The following is an 11,803-nucleotide window of genomic DNA, read 5'->3' as shown; positions in this document are numbered from 1 at the left end:
TGTGTGTGTGTGTGTGTGTGTGTGTGTGTGTGTGTGTGTGTGTGTGTTAAGTGTCTGAGGTCACATTTGAATTTAGGACCTCCTGACTCCAGGGACTCACTGCGCCACCTAGGTGCCCCAAGTCACATATTTTTAAGTTTATTGTGGTATATGGTAAAAGATATTGGTCTAAACCTCATTTTTGCCAAATTTCTTTCTATTTTCTTTCTCTTTGTATTTTTCTATTTTCAATTTTCTTTCTATTTTCCACATTTTCTTGTCAAATAGGGAGTTCTTCCTCAAATAATTTATAGTCTCACTTTTATCAAATTCTAGATTATTGAGTTCAGTTATTTCTGATATGTGGGGGGGGTTGGTCTTTATTTGTTCGTTTGCTTTGAGTTTTTTTTTCCTTTTTTTTTTTTTTGAGGGCAGTTGGGATTAAGTAACTTGCCTAAGGTTACATGGCTAGTTTTTTTGTGTGGGTGTTAAGTGTCTGAGGCCAGAACTGAACTCGGGTCCTCCTGACTCTGGGGCCGGCGCTTTACTCACTGTGTCCCCTAGCCACCCCTGTTTACTTTGAGTTTACAAGATTCAGTTCCCCAATTCTTTGAGTTTTAAATTTTCTTCCCTTCTCTCCCCCCCAATAGCAGCATACAATTAGGTACAGGATCTGCAGATACTTTCACATTAGACATTGGTCAGGTTATAAAGAAGGATTGTATTAGATGGAATGAATAATGGGAAAGAGGAAACAAAACCAAACAAGAAAAAGAAAGAGAGCAGGTAATTTGCTTCAGTCTGCATTCAAACTCAGTTCTTTCTAGTTCTTTCTCTGAATGTAAACATCTTTCTCCATCATGAGTCTTTTGGAGTTTAGTTATAGCCCTGCATTTCTGAGAAGAATCCGGTCTATTAAAGTTGGTCATCACACATATGTTGTATCTGTAATTGTGTACAAATTTTTCCTGCTTCTGCTCTTCTCACTCAGCATCAGTTCTTATAAGCTTCTCCAGGTAAATATGAAGTCCATCTGCTCTTTGTTTCTTATGGTGCAATAGTATTCCATTATATTCATATGCCACAACTTATTTAGCCATTCCCCAATTGATGGGCATCCCCTTAATTTCCAATTCTTTGCCACCACAAAAAGAGCTGCTGTACATATTTTTGTACATATGGGTCTTCCTCCCACTTCTATGATCTCTTTGGGATACAACCCTAGAAGTGGTATTACTGGGTCAAAGGAAATAAAATTACTTATAGCCTTTTGGGTATATAGTCCCAGATTGCTCTCCAGAATGGTTGAATCAGTTCACAACTCCACCAGCAAAGTATTAGTGTTCCAATTTGTCCACATCCTCTCTAGCATTTATCATTTTCCTGTTTTGTCATCTTAGCCAATCTGACCAGTGAGATGTGGTACTTCAGAGTTGTTTTGATTTGCATTTCTCTAATCAATAGTGATTTAGAGCATTTTTTCATATGCTTATAGATATCTTTAATTTCTTCCTCTCAGAACTGCCCGTTCATATCCTTTGACCATTTATCAATTGGGGAATGACTTGTATTCTTATAGATTTGACTCAGTTCTCTGTATATTTTAGAAATGAGGCCTTTATCAGAGACATTGGTTGTAAAAATTCTTTCCAAATTTCCCACTTCCCTCTTAATCTTGGTTACGTTGGCTTTGTTTGTACAGAAGTTTTTCAGTTTCATGTAATCAGAGTTATCCATTTTGCATTTTATAATGCTCTCTAATTCTTTTTTGGTCATGAAGTCTTCCCCTCTCCATAAATCTGACAGGTAAACTATTCCTTGCTTTCTCAGGTTGCTTACAGTATCATCCTTTATACCTAGATCATGCACCCATTTAGATTTAATTTTTGGTGTATGGTGTTAGATAATGGTCTATGCCCAGTTTCTGCCATACTATATTCCAGTTTTCCCAGCAGTTTCTGTCAAATAGTGAGATCTTATCCCCAAAACTGGAGTCTTTGGGTTTATCAAAGAGTAGATTATTATAGTCATTGACTGCTGAGTCTCATGTACCCAATCTATTCCATTGATCCATTGCTATATTCCTTAGCCAGTATCAATCAAGTAGCTTTTATGACTGCCGCTTTATAATACAGATTAAAATCTGGTATAGCTAGGCCACCTTCCCTAGCATTTCTTTTCATTAGTTCCCTTGATATTCTGGACCTTTTGTTCTTCCAAATGAATTTTGTTACTATTTTTTCTAGGTGTATAAAGTAATTTTTTTGATAAATTGATTGGTATGGCACTAAATATGTAATTTAATTTAGGTAAAATTGTCATTTTTATTATATTAGCTCAACCCAGCCACGAGCAATTGATGTTTTTCCAGTTAGTTAGATCTGACTTTATTTGTGTGAAAAAGTGTTTTGTAGTTGTGTTCATATAGGTCCTGGGTTTATTTTGGCAGGTAGATTCCCAAATATTTTATAATGTCTACAGTAACTTTAAATGGGATTTCTCTTTCTGTCTCTTGCTGTTGGATTTCATTAGAAATATACAGGAATGTCAAAGATTTATGTGAGTTTATTTTATATCCTGCAACTTTGCCAAATTTATTTGTATCAAGTAGTTTTTTACTTAATTCTTTGGAATTCTCTAAGTATATCATCATATCATCGGCAAAGAGTAATAACTTGGTCTCTTCTTTGCCTAATTTGATTCTTTTGATTTCTTTTTCTTCTCTAATTGCTGCTGCTAACATTTCTAGTACCAGATTGAATAAGAGAGGTGATAGTGGACACCCTTGTTTCATCCATGATCTTATTTGGAAATGCTTCTAGCTTATCCCCATTACATAGAATACTTGCTGATGGCTTTAAATAGTTATTATTTTAATACTTTAAATACTTATTATTTTAAGAAGTCTCCACTTATTCCTATACTTTCTATTGTTTTTAATAGGAATGGATGTTGTACTTTGTCAAAAGCCTTTTCTGCATCTATTGAGATAATCATGTGGTTTCTGCTAGTTTTATTGTTGATAATGATCAATTATACTTATGGTTTTCCTAATATTAAACCATCCTTGCATTCCTGGAATAAATCCTACCTGATCAAAGTGTATTATTCTTGTGATAAGTTGCTGTAGTCTTTTTGCTAATATTTTATTTAAAATTTTTGCATCTGTATTCATGAGGCAAATTGGTCTGTAATTTTCTTTTTCTGTTTTATCTCTTCCTGATTTAGGTATCAATACCATGTTTGTGTCATAAAAAGAATTTGGTAGGACTCCTTCTTCACCAATTTTTCCAAATAGTTTGTAGAGTATTGGAATGTTTGATAGAATCCTCTAGTAAATCCATCTGGCCCTGGAGTTTTTTTTTTCCTAAGAATTCACTGATGGCTTGTTCAATTTCTTTTACTGAGATGATGTTATTTAAGTAACTTACTTCCTTTTCAGTTAATCTAGGCAGCTTATATTTTTGTAAATATTCATCCATTTCACTAAGATTGTCAAATTTATGTGCATATAATTTGGCAAAATAATTCCTAATTATTGTTTTAATTTCCTCTTCTTTGGAGGTAGATTCATCCTTTTCATTTTTGATACTCATAGTTTGGTTTTCTTCTTTCTTTTTTTTTATCATATTGACTAAGGGTCTATCAATTTTATTGTTTTTTTTTTTCATAGAACCAGCTCTTAGTTTTATTTATTAATTCAATAGTTTTCTTAATTTCAATTTTATTAATCTCTCCTTTGGTTTTCATTATTTCTAATTTAGAATTGCAGATTTGCAATTTATTCTTTTTCTAGATTTTTCAATTGCGTGCCCAATTCATTGACCTCCCTTTTCTCTGATTTATTCATGTATGCACTCAGGGATATAAAACTTACCCTAAGAACCGCCTTTGCTGCATCCCACAAATTTTGGTATGTTGTCTCATTATTGTCATTCTCTTGAATGAAGTTACTGATTGTTTCTATAATTTCTTGTTTGACCCACTCATTCTTTATGATTAAATTGTTTAGTTTCCAATTAGTTTTTAGTCTGTCTTTCCATGGCCCTTTATTGCATGTGATTTTTATTGCATCATGATCTGAGAATTATGCATTTAATATTTTCTCCCTTTCTGCTCTGAATTGTGAGGTTTTTATGTCCTAATACACAGTCGATTTTTGTGTATGTGCCATGTACCACTGAGAAGAAGGTATATTTCTTTTTATCCCCATTCAGTTTTCTCCAGAGATCTATCATACGTACCCTCTCGAAGATTCTATTCACCTCCTTAACTTCTTTCTTGTTTATTTTGAGGTTGGATTTATCAAGTTCAGAGAGGGGGGGATTCAGGTCCCCCATATTTCTTTCTCTAATTCCTTTACCTTCTCCTCTAGGAATCTGGATGCTATACCACTTGGTGCATATATGTTAAGTAATGATATTCCTTCATTTTTGATGCCTTTTAGCAGGATATAGTTTCCTTCCTTATCTCTTTTAATTATTAGATCAGTTTTTGCTTTGGCTTTATCTAAGATAAGGATTGCTACCCCTGCTTTTTTTTATTTTAGCTGAGGCATGATATATTTTACTCCAGCCTTTTACCTTTACCCTGTGTGTATCCCTCTGTTTCAGATATGTTTCTTGTAACAACATGTGGTAGGATTATGGTTTTTAATCCATCCTGCTATCCACCTCCGTTTTATGGGAGAGTTCATCCCATTCACATTCACAGTTATAATTACTGTCTGTCTCTTTTTCTCCATCCTATTCCCTCCCCTATTTATGCTTTTATTTTTCTCCCCTTCTCCCTTCCCCTCCTTAAGAATTTTCCTTTTGACTGCCACCTCCCTCAGTATTTCCTTCTTATCAGCCCCCCTCCCTTTTCCTCCCCTTCCCCCTTACTTCTTCCCTCCCTTCTAACCACCCCCCTCTTTCTTAGCCCATTGAGATATTTTACCTCTTTTTCTAATTTTTCATTCTTGATGTTTTGTTTCACTAATTCTTGGTTCCTCATAGAGTTATTCACTTGAATTTGGTTGATTCTAGTTTTTAGCTAATTATTTTCCTCGGTTAGATTTTTTTTTTCATTTTTCAAATGCTTTATTAACTTCTGATTTATATCATTCATTTCCACCAGATTTTGAGTTACACATTTTCTCCCCATTTTTCCCCTACCCACCACCCCCAAATAGCAGTCCCACAGTATATCCCCTCCTCCAATCTGCTCTCTCCCACATCTTCTCTCATATCCCCTTTGACTTTTCTAGTAGGGCATGGTAGATCTCTATGCCCCAGCGCCTGTATATCTTATTTTCCAATTACATGTAAAATAGTATTGTTAAGAATATATATATACATATATATACATTATACATATATGTATATTTAAACATTTGATATTAAAAATTTGAATTCCAGATTCATTCCCTTCCTCCCTTGTCACCCGCCCTTACTGGAAAGATAAGCAGTTCAGTATAGGTTGTACATGTGTAGCTTATGCGAAACATTAACATAGTTGATATATTGTAAAAGACTGACTATATTTCCCTCCCTCCTATTCCACCTCCCACTAGTTCTGTTCTCTACTTTGATCCCGTCTCTTTTCAAAAGTGGGTGCTTCCAACTTCCCTTCTCCCCAGCCTGCCCTCCCTTCCATCATCTCCCCTCTCATCTCCATCCCCCTTACTCTCCTGTAGGGTGAGATACCCTATTTAGTGTGTATTTCATTCCCTCCTTGAGCCAAATTCAATGAGAATAAATTTGACCCATTCCCTTTTGCCTTCCTGTTCTTCCCCTCCTTTGTAACCATTTTCCTTTCCTTCTTCTATATGAGATAGTTTACCCCATTCTATCATTCCCCATTTCTTCTCATATTCCTCTCTTACCTCTTAATTTCTCCTTTTAAGTATCACCCTCTCCTATTGAATTGGTCCTGTGCCCTCTATCTATGTATACCTGTAAACATATATACACACATTCACATATGTACTCATACGCCCGTATACCCTCCAATATAGACATATATATATGTGTGTGTGTGTGTGTGTGTATATATATATATATATGTATATGTATATGTTTCCTTCAACTATACTTCATTCCCTTCAACATACTGAGAAAAGTTTCATCAGTTAACAATTATCATTTTCCCATGTAGGAATGTTAATAGTTCCACTCTGATAAGTTCCTTATGATTTCTTTTCCCTGTTTGCCTTCTCATGCTTCTCTTGCTTCTTGTATCTGAATGTCAGATTTTCTCTTCAACTCCGGTTTTTTCATCAAGAATGCTTGAAAGTCCTCTATTCCACCTAATGACCATATTTTCCCCTGAAACATGATACTCAGTTTTGCTGGGTAGGTGATTCTTGGTTTTAATCCCAGCTCCTTTGCCCTCCAGAATATCATATTCCAAGCCCTTCGATCCCTCAGTGTAGAAGCTGCTAGATCCTGGGTTATCCTGATTGTATTTCCACAATATTCAAATTGTTTCTTCCTGGCTGCTTGTAATAATCTCTCCTTGATCTGGGAATTTTGCAACCTGGCTGTAATATTCCTAGGAATTTTCTTTTTGGGATTTTTTTTAGGAGGTGATCAGTGGATTCTTTCAAGCTCTATTTTGCCCTCTGCTTCTAAAACATCAGGGCAGTTTTCCTTGAGAATTTCTTGGAGAATGATTTCTAGGTTCTTTCTTTGATCGTGGCTTTCAGGTAGTCCAATAATTTTTACATTATCTCTCCTGGATCTATTTTCCAGGTCAGTGGTTTTTCCCATGAGATATTTCAGATTGACTTCTATTCTTTCTTTTGTTTGGATCTGTTTAATAGCATCTTGATTTCTCACAAAGTCATTAGCTTCCCTTTGCTCCAGTCTAATTCTGAAGGAATGATTCTCCTCATTGAGCTTTTGAGATTCTTTTTCCATCTGGCAAATTTGGCTTTTTAAGGCATTCTTTTCCTCATTGCCCTTTTGAGCATCTTTTGCCATTTGAGTTAGTCTGTTTTTTAAGGTATTATTTTCCTCAGTCAGGCTGTTGACTCTCATTTTGTAATTTTCTTGCATTGTCCTCATTTTTCTTCCCAATTTTTCCTCCACTTCTCTTATTTGCTTCTTAAGGTCCTCTTTGACCTGTAACCAGCTCGTATTTTCCTTTGAAGTGTTTGGTGCAGGAGTTCTGACTTCACTGTCTTCCTCTGTTCCATGCTCTGATCCTTTTTTTCCCCCAAATAGGAGTCTAATGTTGGGTTCTTCTGTTTGCTTTGTTTCCTTTGCCTGGGCATGTTGCCACTTGATTACTTGACTTTTGGGCTTTTTGCCACAGTAGGACTCTGCCACCAGACAGGGGACCTTCCATCCCAAACGCTGGGGTTTTCTCAGCTGCTGGAGAATTCATTGGGAGCCGTTGCTGAAGCCTCCTGGCAAGCTGGACACACATCCCAGGACCTCCATCCTAGACCTCAATCCAGATCCAAGCTGTTTAAAGCAAAAGCGATTACCCCTCAGACTGGTGCTTGATCTCCCTATACTCTGCAGGCCAGGAGCTGAAGCTTCCACGTGGCAGTAGCAATTGCACCACAGCCCTCAGTAGCTTCTCGCCCTGGGGGCAAAAGCCGAGGCACTCCCAACTACTGGGTCCCAAAGTCCATACTGCACTGATCTCTCACTTTGTCCTTCGCATCTATGTGTTGATAAATCTGGAATTGATCACAGCTGCTGGTGGTCTGGAGTCCCTCCTGCTGGCACCTGGTCAGGCCCATCCTGGGGCCTAAGCCTCAGCCTAAGGCCTAAGCCTTGGCCTGAGGCTAGACTTGGCTCCCAGAGCTCTGCGCTGGATTCCTGCTGGCCTGCCAGACTGTCCTCAGCGGGAGGTTAGCTTCTCTGTGTCATTTTGTGGGTTCTGTAGCTCCAAAGTTTGTTTAGAGTCCCCTTTTACATGAATTGGGGAAGGTGGAAGCTGGGAGCCGTGCAGAGGTCCTGCTTCTACCCCGCCATCTTGACTGCCTGCCTTGGTTAGTTTTTGAAGCTCCTTTTCCATATCACACATTTTTCTTTTTAAGGATCTGTTTTCATCATTGTAATGTTTTCTAATTTTGCAATTTTGATTTTAAAAGAATTATTCATTTTATCTTCTATCTCTCTAATTTGGTTTTCAAAGTTCCTTTTGAGCTCATTTAAGAGTGCCTTCTGTGCTTGAGGCCAGTTCCCTGTAGAGGCTTCAGCTGTGGGTGTGGAGTCAACACTGTCTCCCTCTGAATTTGGTTCCTCCCTCTCACAATAGTAGGACTCCAGAGTCTTTGTCTTTGCAATCTGCTTTTTACACATTTTGAGGCAGGGAACTAGCCATGACCTTCCTCTAGGGTTCCCAAGCCTTTACTGTTTAAGGTTTTGCCTTGGGGCAATAATTACTATGTTTTCAGGGTCAGGAGGGGGATTGGAGCAGCTGGGGTTCACTTTGCCATCCTGGTCCCTGGAGGTCCAGCTAGGGGCTTTTTAAATTTCTAGGCTGTGGATTGGTATTCCCAGGAGTAGCTGCAGCCCCTGCCAGGGACCCTGCATTTGAGTCTTACCCTGCTCCGTGCAGTCCCAGCCTTGCAATGATAGGCCTGGCAGTGGCCCTTGTGGTTGGTGGGTCAGCTTGCCGCTATGTGGATCAGGCCTCATCCGGGCCTCTGTGCACTGTAGCATCCAGGCCTCTGCGCTGCCCAGGCATCTTCTATTTCTGATATTTTTGTATTTAGTCTGTTTAACTGATTGCTTTTTTTGTTTTTGAACTAGCACCAAATCGTGTTGATGACAATTGCTTAATTATATAATTTGAGTATATTTTGGAAGTACTATTCCCACTCCATTTCTTTTTAAAAACTTTCTTTTGAGAACCTTTGAGATATTTATTACTTAAAATTAATTATTTTATTTTATCTAGTACTATAAAGTACCTTAGTAATTTGATTGATTAAGTTAAATCCACAAATTAAGTAGTAGTATCCTTTTTTTTTATCACATTGGTATAGGACAGCCATGAGCACCAAATATCCCTCCAGTTATTTAAGTTGTACTTTATTTCTTAAAACAGGGGTAAGGAACTTTCAGCCTCAAGGCTACATGTGACCTTCTAGGTCCTCAAGTGTAGCCCATGAGTGGAGTCAAGCCATACTTGAGGACCTTGAGGGCTATATGTGACCTCTAGGCACAGGTTCCACTCCCCTGCCTTAAAAGAACACGAAAGAAGTGCTAGCACTTAGTACACTGCTAGATACAAGTGAAGGGTTATGTTTATATCAGAACTACTTGGAACATTGATTTGTTCATTCATTAACTTTTTGGAGGCAGGTAACATTTTTGCCTTTCTTTATATTAACAGTGCTTAGAGTATCTAGCATTGCTTAATAGGTGCTTGTTGACTGATTGACTGCAAGATGCTAGCTTCCAGTGTGAACAAAGATTGATGTGAGGTTAAAGAAGTACAGCATGGCCCTGGTGGATTTTTGTGAAACCGTTTAGGGGAGAGGTGTATGCACCCTGCACACTTGAAAGGTGTGGGTGGAAACCTTTTCTTATGAGATAGAAATGGGAAATAGCAGTTCTCCCCAAATGAATTTTTTTCCCTATAAAAAATGAAGCCAACCCCAGAGTCTACCATGTTCTTTTAACCAGATTCAATTCGAGTTTTGCCTCATTTCTACAACTACAGCATTTTGGGCAGGTGTTTGTTACAGAATAAGTCCATAATATGTTTTATAAACCTTTTCTCTAAAAAACTGTTTTACAGGTCCTTGATCAATATGAGAAAGAAGGATTTAATTTCCTGGCAAAAGTGTTTAATTCTTCACATTCCTTTTTAGAAGACTTGACTGGACTTACTTTGTTACATCAAGAGACTCAAGCTGCTGAGGTAAGAAGAAAACAAAGCTTTTTGTGTTAAGTACCACTGGGTTTGAAGTCTTTTTTCAGTAATATTCAGCTGTGTAGAAAAGGGAGAAAGTCATCCTACTGTGTTAGAGCAAGTGCTATTGAGTAAGTCTGGTGATCATCTGCTAACTATCAGAAACTTCCTTCCATCAGTGGAGGGTTATGTGCATTAAGTGTTACTAAATACCTTGTGCTAAAGACCACTGGTATCTCCTAGTAATTATCCACTCAGAAAGTATTTTCTGTGGAGATGCGCCAGTTACTATAGATGAGATCTTCAGTCTGTTCGTGTATTATCTTGACCTGTGAATCAGTTTCACAGTAGAGACATTGGATCTGATCATGTGAATAAAGGAGAAACTGGATTTTATTTGAGAGGCAGATTCATTCTAAAAATTCTAAAAGCTATTCCAAAAGAATGGGCACTGATTCTGAGAGAAGGATACTGAGGCACCCTTTATTCCTTTGTCCTTGACTTGACGGTGCCATGACAGCAGGGGTCCTTCACGTTGTTTGTGGCAGGGACCCCTTGCAGCAGTCTGGAGCTAAGAAGTCTAGAGACCCCTTCTCAGAATCACACTTTCAAACACATAAAATTGTAAAGGATTACAAAAGAGGTACAGTTATTACAATAAAAAAAGCCCACCCAAGTTTGCAGACCCCTGATTAAGAAGCTCTTCTCTAGGAGATCAGATGCCTGTTAGCTTGGTATATGTTTGAGCACTGACAGTGACTATTTTGTGTGGTTCTCTTTGTTCTCTAGAAAAAACATTTGTAGAAAATCATAACCTTATGCTAGACACACAGCAAGTGGCAGAGGGAATGGGGGTGGAAATGGCTCTTTTTAAGCCTATTTTTGCAGGATGCTCTGTTTATTTTGCCTTCCTGAATGGTCGTTGTTATGCGACAAGTGAATATTCTGGCTACAGATAGATTTATGACCAAGCCAATGTTAATCTGGTTAGTTGTACGAGTAGAGAGTTTCTGTAAATAGAAATATGGGAACAAATAAATTTTTTTGTTACCTTGGTGATAAAATTGTTCAAATGAAAGATGAGGAGCTTTTGGAGCTGTGATAAGCTGTACAAACACAACTTGAACTACCTATACATTGGGTTGAATAGACAAAAATAGAAACATTTGCTAGGTTTCCATTTGTCCTACTTGACTATACAACATCAACTCTAGGGTCATGTCTGTTGTACCTGAGTTCAAGAACTATCACAGATGCAGTGATCTGAGATAGAAGGTCAGCTAAGCAGATCAAGAGATAAGCCCTAGAATAACTAAGACTCGTGAAGTCCAGGGACCCTGGAACACTGTGTATTTGGAGGATGTGGATTTGCTTCAGGATACTCACAGAGTTCCAGAGCATTATTGTGATTGTGACCTTTTGAAGTCAATTAGGAATTCACATTGAATCTTCTGGAATATCCCCACTATTTCTGGGGTCCTTCAGGTGGGGGTCTGTGCCACTGTTTTGATAACAGATACTTTTCCTTCTGATTGGTTCTGCTCCATAGAAATGTAAACAGTGTATGGAACTCTACAGTCATGCCAAGAAAATGTGATCATTCTCTTATTTCACTGGAAGCAGCTCAAGCATTTTACTTAATAAGTTGGCTGGCTGGATTTCAGCCTGGCTTTTGAACTCACCTTTCAGCCTTTCAGACAGTTAATGTTAGTGACCCAGAGCTGGGAAAAGCTGCAGGTTCCTGAGCCTAAGCTGGTAATATGCAGAGAAGCCACAGGGAGGTGGCGGAGGGTCTGTCTATACCCTTGTGGTCTTACTGAGAGGTTAGCAATCTGTTCAGTCATTTGATCCAAAGGAATAGAGTACCTCTGGTAAAAGAGAGAGAAGTGCTTGTGAACAAATTGGGAAACTAAGCCCCTCTTATATGGAAAGCCTTGCTTTCATTCCCTACACATCTGGGACG

General features: G+C 38.1%; 1 protein-coding gene across 2 annotated transcripts in view; it reads left to right on the top strand.

Moving 5' to 3' along the window:
- The window catches only part of ATG7 (autophagy related 7), a 274,684-nt gene that overhangs the window by 111,369 nt on the left and 151,512 nt on the right, over positions 1-11,803 (top strand). For both annotated transcript variants that reach the window (XM_069083930.1, XM_069083932.1), the window contains exon 18: positions 9,727-9,849. In XM_069083930.1, the coding sequence (XP_068940031.1) occupies positions 9,727-9,849 (123 nt within the window). The remainder of the gene's footprint in view (positions 1-9,726; positions 9,850-11,803) is intronic.

Source organism: Petaurus breviceps, unplaced genomic scaffold, assembly GCF_028583685.1.
Source record: "Petaurus breviceps papuanus isolate PSGF00001 unplaced genomic scaffold, PetGlider_PUasm1.0 174, whole genome shotgun sequence".
In the NCBI taxonomy this organism is placed as follows: Eukaryota; Metazoa; Chordata; class Mammalia; order Diprotodontia; family Petauridae; genus Petaurus; species Petaurus breviceps.
Note: the sequence above shows the minus strand (reverse complement) of the source record. Positions and strands in the feature narration are given on the sequence as shown.